Below are 15,491 nucleotides of genomic sequence, written 5' to 3' on the forward strand. Positions count from 1 at the left end.
AAAAAAAATTCCTGTTGATTTTTGTGAGGTTTGTTCTACAGATTTAAATCTTAAGCAGTGTCCCTTAAGTTCCTTGTGACACTGCAGATGTTGTACAAGCACACTCACAGATGCAGTTTCTTTGTTCTGCTCAGCTGTCTTCACAAAACCAGCAGGGAAATGGTCACCAGGGACCCTGTTAGAGTTTCATGAGGTTGTACAGGCGTATTTTTGCTCTTTGCCCCTTTAAACTTTGCAAGATGTTTATACACATAGTAGATGCCCTAAAAAATCCTGTCCGTAGCCATGCAAAAGAACCTACACTGACCACTCTCATGAAATTCATTGGGCACAAGGATGGTTTGTGCACCTGAATTGCCCTATGAGAACAGGTTAAATTAGGCAGGTTACCACCATTCTCATGCTTGGAGTTCCTGCCAAATACTCAGCAAACATGCCAGAAATACTGTGCTGTAAATTTCTCTGAGATAGTTTGACTATTTTCTGTTACTGAGCACAACCCTTGGCTTACAAATAAACACTTAATTGCCAAATTGTGTGCCAAATTGAAAGCACTTGAATTTCTACTTTGAACAGATGTACATATGTTAAGCAGAACTAGCAACTGAAAAAACACAAGCAAGGGGATTAACAGAACAACTGAAGTTACATAAGTGTCTAAAATGCTTCAAGGAGTCCAGTTAATATTTTCAGGTATTTATTCATTATTGTTTTAGCTTGGTTCAGAGGTGTTTTTGAAGGGAGGAGAGCAGAGGGAGACAAGAGTAGAAAGGGAAGACTTAAATTGACTTGCTTCAGACATTGCTCTTAGCTCAGGAATATGTACACATACACTTTATCAGCTTTTATCATGATCACAGGCACATGAAGTTCTTTAGCTCCTTTAAACTTTGAACCTAGCAATCAGTACTTAGATGCTTCTCTTTGTACTGTATGGTTTAAGTGGTATAGGTTTTAATTTTTTAATCCATTTGAGAAACCATTTTCACCAGCTGTTAACTTTTTCAAAGACTTCACTTGGTATCTTTTGGTAAAACACAGAAAAGCCAGTGTCCTACATGTAATTACTTAGGTAATGACGGTAAATTGCTTAGCAGCTTTTTTATCTTAAAGTATTTTTTATATATACATATATTTTACATATACATGTATATTTTATATACACACATATAACACTATTTTGTAAGTGGAAAGTTCATGAATGCTAGATTAGTTTTATATCAGGGAATGGAATGTTGCCTTAAAGAATAAAATAGGCCTAACATTTATGCATGTGCTTTGAGTGGTGTAGAAATTTAATTTTTGTGATAGTGAAGGACCGTTTTTAATGAGATATAACACAGCAGGTAACGTGATGAGGAGTGGCTTTGTTATGGGTATCCTGCAAGGGAAAGCCAAGATTGGTTTTGTTTCCAGGTGTAGCAAAAATGAAGCAGCTGCTTGTGCAGACTGGGATATTGTCAACACAAATTCTGAGACTAAAAAAATAGGAACTGCTGTCACTAAGGCATGTGACAAAACTGTCTTGAGTTTAAAAAGGCAGAGCTGCATCTTGCATGTGGAGCCACCACAGGTATTTTGGCAGTGTTGGTTGTTCACACTTAATGTGACAAGGCACCTGTGTAAAGCATGCTCAGAGACAGTCCCGAAGAAACCAAAGAACCCTCTGAGCCTGACACTTGTTATGACTGTTTCAAAGACTCGTTGCTGTGTGCCGAGGGCAAATATTTGTCTAACTGTATTTATCCATTTACTCTGTATGAGATTAAAGCAGTTTGAGTAAAGCACGTGCTGAGAGTGGGTGACCCGGATTAAATCAATTCATTAACCATTCCCTTTACCTGGCCCAGTAAAATGTCTCTCTCTCTCTTAGCTTGTGTTTATTTCAGCCTGCGAAAGAGAAGGCTTCGGGGTGACCCAATTGCAGCCTTCCAGTACCTGAAAGAAACTTACAGGGAAGATGGGGCAAGACTATTTACATGGCGACAGGGCAAGGGAATGGTGTCAAAGTGACAGACGGTATGTTTTAGATTAGATATTAGGAAAAATTCCATACTGTGAGGGTGAGAAGGAGCTGAAACAGGCTGTCCAGAGAAGTTGTGGATGTCTCATCTCTGGAAGTGGTCAAGGCCAGGCCGCATCTTTGAGCGAGCGGGTCTAGCTGGAAGTGTGCCTGTACACGGCAGGGTGGGTTGAAACTGGATGATCTTCAAGGTCCCCTTCCGACCCAAACCATTCTGTGCTTGTGCGATTTTCTGGGAGGAGTATGAAACCAGCGCAGCGGGTGCTGCCAGCGTTCCGGCCCGGGGCGGCTCGCGGGAATGCCTTACCCGGGCTGCAGGGCGGCCGCAGCGAGCGCCGCGGGAGCGCCGGGAGCCGGCGGCCGGCCCGGGGGAAGGCGGCTGCGGGAAGGGGAATGTGACCCGCGGCGGGCGGGGCTCGGGGCCGGGCCGCGCCCCTTCCGGCGGCTGCTGCCGGAACCGCGGAGCGGAGGGGGCGGACGGGCCCGGGACACCGCCTCGCCTTGCGCTGCCGCTTGCCGCTCCTTCCCGTCCCGTCCCGTCCCGTCCCGTTCCCTCATGGCGCTGGAGCGGACGGGCACCGGCCCCTCCCGCCGCCCGCTCCGGCCTCCCCCGCCCCCGTCTCCTCTTGGCTCGCCGCTCCCGGCGGGGATGTGAGAGGGGCCGTGACCGCAGGTAAGGGCGGGGAGAGGCGGGGAGGGGGCCTGGCCGGCCCCTGAGGGGCGGGGGAAGGCGGGGCTCCTTCCCCGCGGAGCGCTCGGCGCAAGGCCCTCGGGGCCCGGCGCTGCGGTGAGGAGCGAGCGGGCCGGGGGGCGCGGGGCTCCGGGCCTTGGGTCTGCCTGTACGAGCCCGAGGGTGGTGTCTCCGTCGTGGGAAACTTGTGGTTTGGTCTGAGAAGGCCGAGATTAAAAGCTCTAAATCGGGCTGTTTGCGGGGTTCTCCGACCGCGTAGAGGTATCCAGGTACAGTGTGCTGGGTCTGGAGCAGCTGTGCCCCGTATTGGCGTGTGCGTGTGGTTAACCAGGGAACTAAACCGGTTCGTTTTCGGTTTGGTCCAGGATTGAATTGTCCCAGGTTGAGGCTTGTGCAGCCTGGTTCCAGAGCACCTCCAGAAGAACTTCAGAGCCCTGGTGCATCATTTTTACGTGGAAGTAATCGTAGCTTTGCATTGTAGTTCATTGTAGTCTTAAGCTGACTAGGGGAAGTTTAGGTTGGACATTAGGATGAATTTTTTCATAGACAGGGTGATGAGATGTTGGAATGGGCTGACCAGGGAGGTACCAGGCGGGGTCACTGTCCTCGGAGCTGTTTAAGAAAAGACTGGACATGGCACTCAGGGCCAAGGTCTGTTGACATGGTGGTGGTTGGGTCATAGGTGACTCCATCTCACATGTCTTTTCCAGCCTAGTTGATTCTGTAATTCAGAGTGAAGATTTTTGTTCATTCATACACTATGAAGTTGTTGCCTGGATCTAACTCTTTCATCTCTGTTTTTTCCCCAATCTTTTTCAAGCAGTCAACTTTCTCTATTTCACTATGATGTCTTTAACATTGTTTGTACTGAAAACACGATAAATGTAAGTCATTGTGGTTCTGTCTTAATGCTTTTGATGTGCCTCATTATATACAGTTAGGGTTTTTCTCCCTGGCAGGTAACAGCTTTGTTGATAAAATTATTCCATAAGGTTTCATTGGCATCATTGTATTTAGAATTCAGTGTCACACTAATTCTGCTTTTGTTAAAGTACTTCATTCTCATGATGAAATCCTGGCGACAAGAAGGCAGGTTGTAACAGGTTGAGTCATGTCAAAGGAGTAGCCATGACAAATGACTAGTTCAATCTAGGACTTTAACTTCCTGGATTTTCTTGCTTTTGAAACTGCCCATAGTAAGTACCAAAGGGGGAACTTCAGTGACCCTGTGCTGGTTATTCCTTCCACAAGAGTGGAACTTATGTGCCAGGTACAGCAAAGATGAGGCAAGTCTTATCTTGAGTCTATTTTGATAGCTTTCCATGAAAACAGTCAATGCAGTGTCAGAAAGCACTGTCTGTAGGTTGTATTCAGTTAATGAATAACACTGTTTTACTGAAGGTACTTTTTTAGCTTTATGTGAAAGTGCTTTAATTAAAGGTCATTTTTTAATGACTTAGTATAAGTAAAAGTAGCTCATGGGAAAAATAGGTTTTTAATGTGGCACTTTTTTGTTTCTTCCTAGGCTCATTAAATGGAGTGCTGTTGCTTTTGCTTTATAAATAGAAATCTGCTGTAAATAATTAATTTTCCCCATAGTTTATCTGAACCTTTTAAAATAGACAACTTTAGGATAGTTTAGGTATGTTTTGCTTCCTGAGCACTTGATAGTGCCTCTAACACTATGTATATGCATATATATAACATAAATATGATTTTAAATTGCCTACGTGTAGTATGTAAATAATTATAAGTTTGGGCAAGAGCTGGAAAACTGTATCCTGTATTGGGAAAAATGCGCAGTACGAAACTGAATGTGTTATTTCCTGAACAGTGTATACAGTAGGTACTGTGTGCATCCATCTTGGCCTTTTAAAGGTGCACGTGCCTTTTAAAGGTTTGAGCTCTTTTATCCTAACACTCTGTTGCGCCTGTCCTTCAACATTTTCTCTATACCAGCATTTAAAATAGATGTTTGTGAGTGGATGGAACAGGAGCAAGGTTTTAATAATTGGTTTTAATAATTAGGTATGATTGGAGGGTTTTAATAATCTTACTTCAAATATTTCTGTGTTCATACTCCCCACTGCCCCAGCGTTCTGTGTACCCAAAGGGGGGCTGCCAAGGTGGTGAAGGGGCAGAGGGGAAGCCGTATGAGGAGCATTTGAGGTCACTTGGTCTGTTCAGCCTGAAGAAGAGACTGAGGGGAGACCTCATCGCAGTCTACAGCTTCCTGATGAGGGGAAGCAGAGGGGCAAGCAGTGACCTCTTCTCTCTGATGACCAGTGACAGGACCCAGGGAATGGCCTGAGGCTCTATCAGGGAAGGTTGATCAGGAGAATGTTCCTTACCCAGAGGGTGGTTGGCACTGGAACAGGCTCCCCAGTGCTGGTGTGTCAGCACCAGCCTGACATAGTTTAAACATGTGTTCAGGCACATGGTAGGTTTCTTGGGGCTGTCCTGTGCAGGGCCAAGAGCTAGACTTGATGATCCTTTCAACTCAGCTTATTCTGTGAGTCTATATAAACATCCTCTGAAAACTCACCATACCAAAACCAATAGTTAAAACTTAGTTATCTTGCAATAAAAGTGCCTTAGCACTTTAGTTACAGAATGAAATTGAAAGAATTAGGAAAGTATTTCAGTTCAACTTTAATGCTGTACTTCTAAAGAATAACTTGGATCACAGGTTTGTTTCTTCAATTTGTGAAGTGAAAAGCAAAGGGATTAAATAACTACAGTTTCAGGCAAGATGTATCTAAGGAAGATCAAATCTAAAATCACACTGATTTGTTATTCAAGTGTTTCTAAAACAAAAATCCTCTTCCTTTTTAAAGTATAGATGGACATTGTAAAGTCTTGTGTGTCATGCATGAAAATTGGCTTGAAATAATGGGCATAATTTTTTTGCCAAATTCTCAATGCCAATTAATGTTATTTTTAACTTCTCTTTTAGAAACCTAACTTCTAAATACTTAAGAAGTGATTTCCTCTGGATTTTGGAACAAAATTGGTATGTATAATGAGCCTTCTACAGGCTCATCACCGAACATTTGGATTTCTGTTTTGTTAGGGAATGTTTGTTTCATGTAGTTTTATGCTTGTGGAAAGGAACAAGGGAACACATAATAGTGAACATGACACATAATAGTCAATGTGTATTTGTCAGAGCAACTTGTTGATTCAACCCCGTTTTCTCCCATGACAAGCCTTACGGCTAGAAGGGCATTAAGTAGGTGCTTAATTCCAATGTTAGAAACATAAAACTTCTAATGGAGCTCAAGTAAATAAGCAGAATTGACAATAAAGTATCACAGAACAGTTCAAAAGATGCAGAATGGCTGTACTTAGAGTATTATTGTCTTACCAAAGCAGGCTTTTGTTTAAAAATCTTCCATAGTGTCTGAATCTTTGGCTGTTTAATGTTATTGATCTGGCTCAAAAGACAAAGAAATAATCAATAACATTGGGCAGGGAAGGATTGCCAGTGTGTAACCTTGGTTGAATGTTTTCAGCAAACATTTCTAAAAAGAGTGATGTTTTTTGGAGTAAATGGAAGATATTACACCCAGGCAGGAGTAATTTGCTATACAAATGCAGGAAGTTACACTAATAAAGAAGTTGAAAATGAGTCAACAGTAGATGAATGCAGAAAAAAGGCTAAATACTCACCTGTTTTGGTGTTTAGAAAGAAATACAGTCTACCATTGTATTGCAGAAGTGATAATAACTCAAGCTAAAGTGCTGTATGCAGCTTTGGAAATTGCACTTGAAAAAAGTTGGGAAAGGACCCAGAGGGTGGCACAGCAGGAGGTGCCAAGCACCTAACCTGCAGAGTAATGCTGATACGTGGATGCAAAGATAAAGGGACTTGCATCTTTTTCCAGCAATGGGATTTGGTAGTGAAAGTGAAGATGATTAAATAATGAGAGTTCCTAATGGCATCAAAGCATAGCTGTCATGTTTCTGAAGTTTCCTTTGCACGTATTTCATCGGAGAAGCTTGGCTGAATTATCTATAAAGAGGAGCAGCAGTGAATTATGTAGAACATGGTTGAAGTAAATGGCCTGGTAAAGTCATTTTTTGCTTAATGGCATTATCCTGATCATAGTTGATAAGAGCAGGTTTTAGAAAAGATCCTTGAATTTAAATAATTTAGTGTATATTTACACTAAATTTTCTTGTAAGTCTTTCAAAGACTGTCTACTGAACTCTAGAAGGCTTGTGGCCAAGTAAGCAAAGTTGGAACAATGTACCCTGTCTGCCTTTCCAGCTCTAATTATTGCTTCCATACAACCTACAGCTTGTGGAAGTGATACTAATTTTCTTTGGCTGGTAACTCCCACATTCTTACTTATGCTTATTTGCTTTTAAATGTAAAATATTACTTCTCATTACACCACTTTTAATGTTTCTGAATATTTAGAGAGCTCACTTGCTACAATAAATGTAACATCTTTTGAGCACTGTGTTTGTGCTGCTTTTGAGAGAAAACAACTTCTGAACAAAGAGACAAAGAAGTGTGTTACCCTGTGTTTTGGACCAGAGAGTCTGTATCTTGCTAGCATTTGTGATACATTTGGTTACATCTTGAAAATAACAAAAAAAACTTGGTGGCTAATCTGGATATGTTTATCTCCCACAGTTTTTTTTCTACATTCTGAGTTTCTCCATCCCTCCCTGTCTGATAACCTTCAAATCCCTGTGCAGTGTGTCATTGCACTGTTGCGCACTGGGAGTTATGACTCATGACACCAGCAGATCCACAGGCAGTTCATTAATGAGTGGCTCTTGGAGGCGTGGTAGATGTTGTAGCTTCTGTGAATAGGAGAGTCTCAGCCCTTCATTACTTCTCTGAAATCAGAGCAGGAAACTACTACTCCTCCTCCATGACACTGCTGGTCTTGGGTGGATGAAGTGTTCTATGTGTTAAAATCAGCTTGAACTTGATTAGAGAGCCTTTGCAGAACGGCACGACTGCCAGCTGTATTTAGCTCCTACATTTTCTGGCTTTTCTCTGTTTATAACCTAGTAGTGGCCCTGGCTGCTGGAATGCAACAGCTTTGGCACGTCCCAAGGCAGAAACATGAGAGGCGTTATTTATTCCAGAAACTGCTCGTTTCTTGTGTAGAACATTTTTTTTTCTCATACCCATAGATAATTTTTCTTGATTATATTTATGAGCATGCATTAGTTCTTCTTTTATTAAGTCTTAGAGTTAGAATTAAAGTCCTGATTTCCTAAAGTGTAAAACTTCCAGCGCTTGGTACTGCTTTGACCTTGCACGTGTCAGTTCTACACATGCAAAATATATCTGTGCTGTATACAGAGGGAAGCTGGGTCCACCATGACATTTGTCTGCAACTGTAGACATCTGAATAAACCTTAGGTGGAAATAAGACAGTCCATCCCAAGCAGATAATGGGACTGGCTATGTCTGTGAGGACAAATCAACTTGATGGTAAGAGCTAGCAGTAATTTATCTGAATTTATGTGATTGAAGTGGTTGAGATTTGAGTTATTTACAAGGTTAACAAAGTGGTTGACAGGACACTTCAGTGTATTTGGGACATGGGAGAAAGTAGAAATACTAGTTCTAAAGTGTAGCATCCTTCTCAAGTCTACATTTGTAAAATTACCTGTGAGCACACAAGTTTTCTCATTCTTCTGCAATCAAATTCTTCCTCTGCTGCAAAGAAAAGCAGCCTGTGCTTCTCCCTTGTTTCTGGAATGCAGTGGGTGGAAGGTGTCAGGATGGGACTAACTGATGCTCTTTTCCTCTGTCAGTGTAGGTGAAGGTATGCAAGCCAGGGAGAAAAGAATAGGAAAATAAAAAAAGTGGCTTTGCCAATATGGAGAATTGTCTTTTAGTAAACAGTTACACCAGTAAAAATAATCCCATTAGCAATATAGCTAAAGTAGCAACTGTTGAAAAAAACAGTGAAGTATAAAGCTTAGCCAAACCATCCCCTCCCCAGGTGCACCTCCCCCAGGTGCTGCTATACCACTGTCACATTTTGCACCAGCTGGAGTTGGAAGAACATTCTTAGCTCAATTACCTGAACAGAGTGCCTTACACCTGCTGGAACAGATGGTGGAGAGAACAGTTGCAAAAATCTTGTATTTTCCTTGCATTAAAAACTTCTTCAAGGGACTGAGAGTCCTGTTTGAATCCAAAACCAGGATGATATTTTATGCAGTTGGTGGAGTGGCTGGGTTTTCGCATGCACTGATGATTTGTCTTTCTTGGTTTTGTTTGACAGGTGGTTTTGTATCATGTGAGAATCTAGTTTCTTTTAAAAAGTTTCTAGAAAGTGAAAGCACTCTCTTGTAGGTCATTTACTTAGTTTATCCTACAGCATAAGATATTAAAAATTACTGTGCAAGGATTAAGGGAAATGGATTTTAGAATTTTGAACTGTGCAGCATTTGAAGCAGCGTTATGTTGAGTGCATACTGTTGTCCTCTACTTTTTCACAGCCTAACTGGATGCAAGTGAGAGGATCTGTGTTTGGTTTTAATGCTAACCTACCAGTAGCTCTCTATTAGGTTTTCCTAGAGGTATAGCAAACTAACCAAAGTTGAAAGCATAAAAGTACAGGGAAAAGTAATATTGAAAGGTACTTCATACAAGTATGGAAAACTGTGTAAAATAAATTAACAAAGGCCTTATTTCTTGCCAGATTTTTCCTGTTAAAGAGTAATTGCATGTGTGTGCATGTGAGGTTTGTTTGTATTCTGAAGATGGCTCTATGATTAAACATCCTTGTTAAATTCTCTTGCATTTTTCTAGTGAGTTTATATGGAAGAAATGCTGCGACTGTTCTCAAACTCTATTACAGACTGATTTCAATGTAAGTAATTTTTTGATCAGTATCATCAGTTACATGGTTTGCCACAGATTTGCATACTCAATGAAAAGAAAAATAAATGACATATTTGTAAAATTTCACTAAAGTTTCTCAAAGAATTTCTGTTTGTTTGGGTTTCAGTTTTTATACACCAGGTCAGAAACCCTTCCTTCTTTGTGTTCAGACTGGTTAGTTACTCATCCTTAGTGCAAGCTTACACATGCTTCAGATTGCCTGTTTTTGGTTTTTTTTTTTTTTTGTTACCCACTCTTAGCAGAGGCCACTTGCAGGAGAACCAGTCACGTGAGCTGTTGAGGATTTTCCTATACAGGACCTATTCCTACCATAATTCTAATGTGTTTGTTTTACTCATATTTCAGTGTTGCATCATATTTTGTTGAGTAACAGAAGTTCTACTCCTTATTGATCAATGTGACAGTGTTCAGTAGTTTACGAGATGAGCCAAACTCGTGGGAAGTATGACTTCTGTATTGGTCTGGTGTTGGCTATGAGTTCCAGCATTTTCATTGGAGGAAGTTTCATCCTGAAAAAGAAAGGTCTCCTCCGGTTAGCCAGGAAAGGCTCCATGAGAGCAGGTAAATACATACATCTTTTAATAAATTGCTGATGTTTAGATTTTGCTGTTTAACGGAAGATTACTTCTGTTCATTAGTTCATTAAACTACTCATCTTGTTTTCTCTTTTTTGGGATTTTGTTGCATGCATATAAAACCTAAAACACAGAGCTGGTGTGTTTTTTCTCTGGTGTCAGACACCCTTAACTCTGTGTGACACATGCTATTTAATGCATATGTAATGCCTTCTGGGGACACTTGTCAAAGGATTCCTTTGTATGTCAGTTAAGTCTAAGTTGCATTTGCAAATTGAACTTGCAAGCAGCACTGTTAACTACATCTGTGCTCCTGAATGAGTGAATTTAAGAGTGTTAACTGGTTTTGGGTGTCAGGAGATTCTTTTAGAAAACTAAAAATTACATGTAGTAACTGAGTGTGATGAGTTTTGTGCCTCAAGCATTCATACTGGAAGCAATGCTATTAAATACCCTCATCAGTGATACAGACAGTGGGATTGACTGAGTGTGCTGGCAGTGGGTTTGTGGAGCACACCGAGCTGAGGGGGCCAGATGATGCTCTAGAGCGAAGGAAGTGGCATCCAGAGGGACCAGGATGGGCTTGAGGAGTGGGTCTGTGCAAACCTCATGAGATTCAAGAAGAACCAGAGCAAGGTGCTGCACCTGTGTCAGGGCAACCTCTGGTATCAACACAAAACTGGGGATGGACAGATGGAGAGCAGCCCTGCCCAGAAGGGCCTGGGGGTGCTGGTGGATGAGAGGCTGGACATGACCCCGCAATGTGCAGCCCAGAAAGCCAAACATGTCCAAATCAGGTGTGACCAGCAGGGCAAGGGAGGGGATTCTTCCCCTTTGCTCTCCTCTACTCTGCTCCTCTGCTCTGCTCTGCTCTGCTCTGCTCTGCTCTGCTCTGCTCTGCTCTGGTGAGACCCCACCTGCAGTGCTGTTCCAGCTCCAGGATCCCCGGTGTGGGAAGGACATGGACCTGTTACAGCAAGTCCAGAGAAGGGCCATGAGAGTGGTAAAAGAGACAAAACACTTCTGAGGATAGGCTGATGGAGTTGGGATTGTTCAGCTTAGAGGAGAAAAGGGTCTTGAGACACCTTATAGCACCTTCCAATACCTAAAGGGGGCTTATAAAAAAGAGAGATTGTTTTGTTTTGTTTTGTTTTTTAACCAGTGCTGCATTGACAGGACGAGGGACAATGGTTTTAAATTGAAAGACAATTAAGATTTAGATAGGAAAGTTGCAGCATCCTCAGATGATTCAGAAGGTTTACTCTGAATATTTTCATTCAGTACCTGTCATCTCTGCTTCTGAAAGTTGGTTGATCTTGAGATACATAATTCATGCACCCTGGTTTGGAATGAGAAAATGTGATGTTTGCACATGTAATAAACCACATATAAACCATGCACAATTTTTGCAGAGCAGCAGTCTTAGTAAGAGACACAACTTGGCTTTTCATGTAATTTCAAGCTTTGAAAGAACTGTTTCTCAGGGTAATGCAGATATCATCAGTGCCATTTCTAATACAAAAGAAATAAAATAGCTGGTTATCAAAATAGGCTGTAGGAGGCACAGGCACATCAGAAATTGAAGATGCTTTGATTTCAACCCTTCTACCTACAGAGCCTAGGTATCAAAAGGCTGCTCATGTTTTTAAGAGCATGGGTTGCAAAAATGATTTTATGTCATGGCAGTGTTACTAGTGACAGGGTGTCAGTGTTTTTAGTGGAATAGCCAATCTTCTTTCAATTTTAGGTCAAGGTGGTCATGCATACCTTAAGGAATGGCTGTGGTGGGCTGGACTTCTTTCAAGTAAGTATCAAAAATTATTCATGTACGTGTCAAAAATACAATCTGCATTATATAATTTTAATAAATAACGATGCCACAGATGCAGCATGGTTACAAAAAAGGGAATGAGACTGGGATTCTACAACACATGATAATGTTACCTGGTGATTTGATGGATGCAGTTCTAATGATTTTAATATAACTTCTCTCACACCAGAAATTCTTCCTTTAAGGTAACTGCCCTCTTTGTGCAGCAGAACTAGGCAGATGCTGGTTTTGTATGTCTTTGCTATCTATATGCACTCTGGTTTTTGTCTTAGCAGAGAAGTGCTTAGATATATAGGATTTCTTAAAGGGAAGCATATATTGGGATTATGCCTGTTTTCTGAATTTTTTTCATTGCTTGAACTCTCACCTTACTGGCTGTATTCAGGTAATTATAGCTTACTGTATGTTCTGTGCTATATCCTGCTATTGCCAGTTTCTCCATGCAGAACTTCATGAGTCAAGCTGGTAGGCTGGGGAGCTACAGCACAGACACTAAAATGAAGCAAGTTCTGATTTGGTAGAATTAATTCTAATACCTGTTGTAGTTCCACAGCCAGCTTTTAAAATTTAATAGCGGGGAAGAGAGGCAGGGGTGTATTCTGCTAGTACTGTTAGCTGAATGCCATCATTAGAATTTTGCATTGTTCTCTTGCTGCATGTTTGTGTTTACATGAACACTTTCCCTGGATCAGAGGTTTGTTGCATGAGACAGCCTAACTCCTGGGTTTTAATTCCTGTTCCTCTGCAGTGGGAGCTGGAGAAGTAGCGAACTTTGCTGCCTATGCTTTTGCACCAGCTACGTTAGTGACTCCTCTAGGAGCTCTCAGTGTTCTTGTAAGGTAAGAAACACTAACAGAAAGCAGTGTGACTTGAGAGAACAGTAAAACTTTCATTAGAAATATGTCACTGAACTATGCTGTAATAAATGGGCTTTGTTCTTCACAATAGAGTGCTTATAAACATCAGGAGTAACTTTTAAGTTTCTCCAAATACCTAGTGGCTATGATATAAAAGGGTTCTAGCAATGTATCTATATGTCCATCTCTGAGAAGCTATTCTGCATTTCAAAAACATGGTGATCGCAGCGGAGCAGTATTTTCATTCCTAAGGAAAGATTTTTGTCTTTCTGAAATTATTTTTTGTAGGTTCTTAGATAGACCATTTTTTTGGCAGGCAACATGTAAAACGGGTTCTGGGCAGAGGCCAAATATTAACAGTAGTTCTGTCCATGGCAAGTATCTCAAGATAGAAAATAGCTATTTTTAAGCTGCAGATTGTGTATGCATGTTACAGAACAACCTGTAACTTGGTGAGCAAATGAATATTGCTAATCCCATGTTTCTTGGTGCTTTTTTTATTTCTTAGTGCCATTCTGTCATCCTTCTTTTTAAATGAAAAACTTAATTTACATGGAAAAATAGGATGTTTGTTAAGTATACTGGGATCAACTGTGATGGTAATTCATGCTCCACAAGAGGAAGAAGTAGAAACTTTGGATGAAATGTCTCACAAACTAGGTGATCCAGGTAAGAAAAATGCCAGCTTGATGTATGCAGAGCCCATCATTTCTTCATTTCATAGTTTCATTACTGCTGCTTTCAAGTTCCAGGAAGATGGCCTGTGTCTATTTGTTCTCCAAATGAAGTAGAGATTTGAATTCTGTAACATGATTCCATAGGGAACTTTGCATGATGCCGATGAACTTGTCCGGCCCTGAATAAAGTGCCTTGATGGCAACCACTGAGGTGACTGTTTAAGCAAATGCAGCAGCACAGGTGGATAAACAAAACTTCCATAAATTTTGATTAAATTGTGTCATCTCTAAGAGCAACTTTTACCTGTCCTTAAAATAAAAAGGCAGGTATTGTGGTGTCTGCTGAGAAGTGAAGTCCTATAGATAAGCTGCTATGCCTATGTGGAAGAAGAGGCACTCACAAATGCACATCTGCAAAATACTACTTAGGCAATTTTCATCTTAAACATGAGGAAATAGTCAGCACAGAGATTAAAAAGCTATTCTCAAGGAATGACCTGATCATTGGAAATCTGCTGATGAATACAGCCATCTACCAAAATGTCTCCTAAAAAAGACTCAATTCAGACTCAGATCTGTGTCTGGTGGCATCTGCACCTCAGTGAGTCTGGGTGTAAGGCAGTTTAGCAATCTATTCCTGTCTTGCCAATAGACTGGTAAAGGTAATACAGCATGCCTGAGGTACTTCCTTTGTTTTGGCTTGCTCAATCTAAAATAATCTAAACTGTGATGTTGGAGGAAGAATGAGAAACATCCTGAACTCTTCTGTTTAAGCTGAGTTGGTCCTCTTGTTAATGGGTGTTTTCCTTGCACCCATAAGTACCCATGCTGCTGATAAATAGAGTCCGTAAGTAACAAGTGTGTCCATTAGTGTCTATAAATAACAAGATTTTTTTTCCCCCCACCACAGGTTTTGTGGTCTTCGCAACGCTGGTTGTCATTGTGTCTTTAATCCTAATATGTGTGGTGGGACCTCGCCATGGACAGACCAACATTCTCGTGTACATAACAATTTGCTCTGTAATTGGAGCCTTATCAGTCTCCTGTGTCAAAGGTCTGGGCATCGCTATAAAGGAACTTTTTGCAGGAAAACCAGTGCTGAAACATCCCTTGTCTTGGATTCTGCTGCTAAGCCTTACTGTCTGTGTGAGCACGCAGATCAACTATTTAAACAGGGCTCTGGATATATTCAACACTTCAATAGTGACTCCAATATATTATGTAATCTTTACAACATCTGTTTTAACTTGTTCTGCCATCCTTTTCAAGGAATGGCAACACATGGCGGCCGATGACATTATCGGCACCTTCAGCGGCTTCCTGACTATTATTGTGGGGATCTTTTTATTGCATGCCTTCAAAGATGTTAACTTCACCCTAGCAAACCTGCCCCTCTCTCTGCGGAAGGATGATAGAGCAGCAAATGGCACTCTGCTGAGCACATATGACAGCTTTAATGATGATGAAGAAAGTTCTGCCTGCCTAGGTGAAATGCAATCCAGTGAGAGTCTCTCAGCCAGGAGAAATGGGAGCCTGTCAGCTTTCTGAAAATATCTACGTGTTACTTAAGAAAAGAACAATTCTGTAACCCTGGAATTTTTTTTTTTCTGCTGTGAAATGTCTGAGCTTGTCTGGAAATTCATGTACTTTTTAACAGTATGTGTAGACAATCGTTGATTTTTGAGTTCAATTAGTTTGGATAAAGAACACTGAAATGTTTTTTATTTGCCTTATTTTTACTTTAAAAAGTACTAAAATGACCTCAGACCACAAATGGTTTTGTTGCTTAAGTTATGTGTAAATACTTTCATTTCATTCTTCTGTTTTTAAGATGTATTGCACTAATTACAATTTTATCAAAAATAAATGGCTTTATTTCTGCATTGGTGGTAAAAAGGTTGCAGTGAACCTGGATCCTTTGTACTTGTGCCCCAATTGACCATGGAGTGAC

General features: G+C 41.1%; 1 protein-coding gene across 11 annotated transcripts; it reads left to right on the plus strand.

Annotated features, from left to right (window-relative positions):
- Window positions 1–2,388: 2,388 nt before the first annotated feature.
- Window positions 2,389–15,436, plus strand: NIPA2 (NIPA magnesium transporter 2). Of its 11 annotated transcripts, none has more exons than XM_086880650.1 (8): window positions 2,389–2,696; window positions 5,671–5,727; window positions 9,508–9,568; window positions 9,946–10,161; window positions 11,923–11,979; window positions 12,755–12,845; window positions 13,372–13,532; window positions 14,451–15,436. In XM_086880650.1, the coding sequence occupies exons 4-8, from the start codon at window positions 10,023–10,025 to the stop codon at window positions 15,086–15,088; spliced, it is 1,086 nt and encodes a 361-aa protein (XP_086736776.1). In that variant the 5' UTR covers window positions 2,389–2,696; window positions 5,671–5,727; window positions 9,508–9,568; window positions 9,946–10,022; the 3' UTR covers window positions 15,089–15,436. The 11 variants fall into 11 exon arrangements, with proteins under 11 accessions (XP_086736776.1, XP_086736774.1, XP_086736775.1 ...); XM_086880648.1 differs by having other exon boundaries at window positions 2,406–2,696; window positions 10,005–10,161; XM_023948608.2 differs by lacking the exon at window positions 2,389–2,696 and adding an exon at window positions 2,720–2,810.
- The last annotated feature ends 55 nt before the right edge of the window (window positions 15,437–15,491 follow it).

Source organism: Cyanistes caeruleus, chromosome 3, assembly GCF_971803275.1.
Source record: "Cyanistes caeruleus chromosome 3, bCyaCae1.hap1.1, whole genome shotgun sequence".
NCBI lineage: Eukaryota > Metazoa > Chordata > Aves > Passeriformes > Paridae > Cyanistes > Cyanistes caeruleus.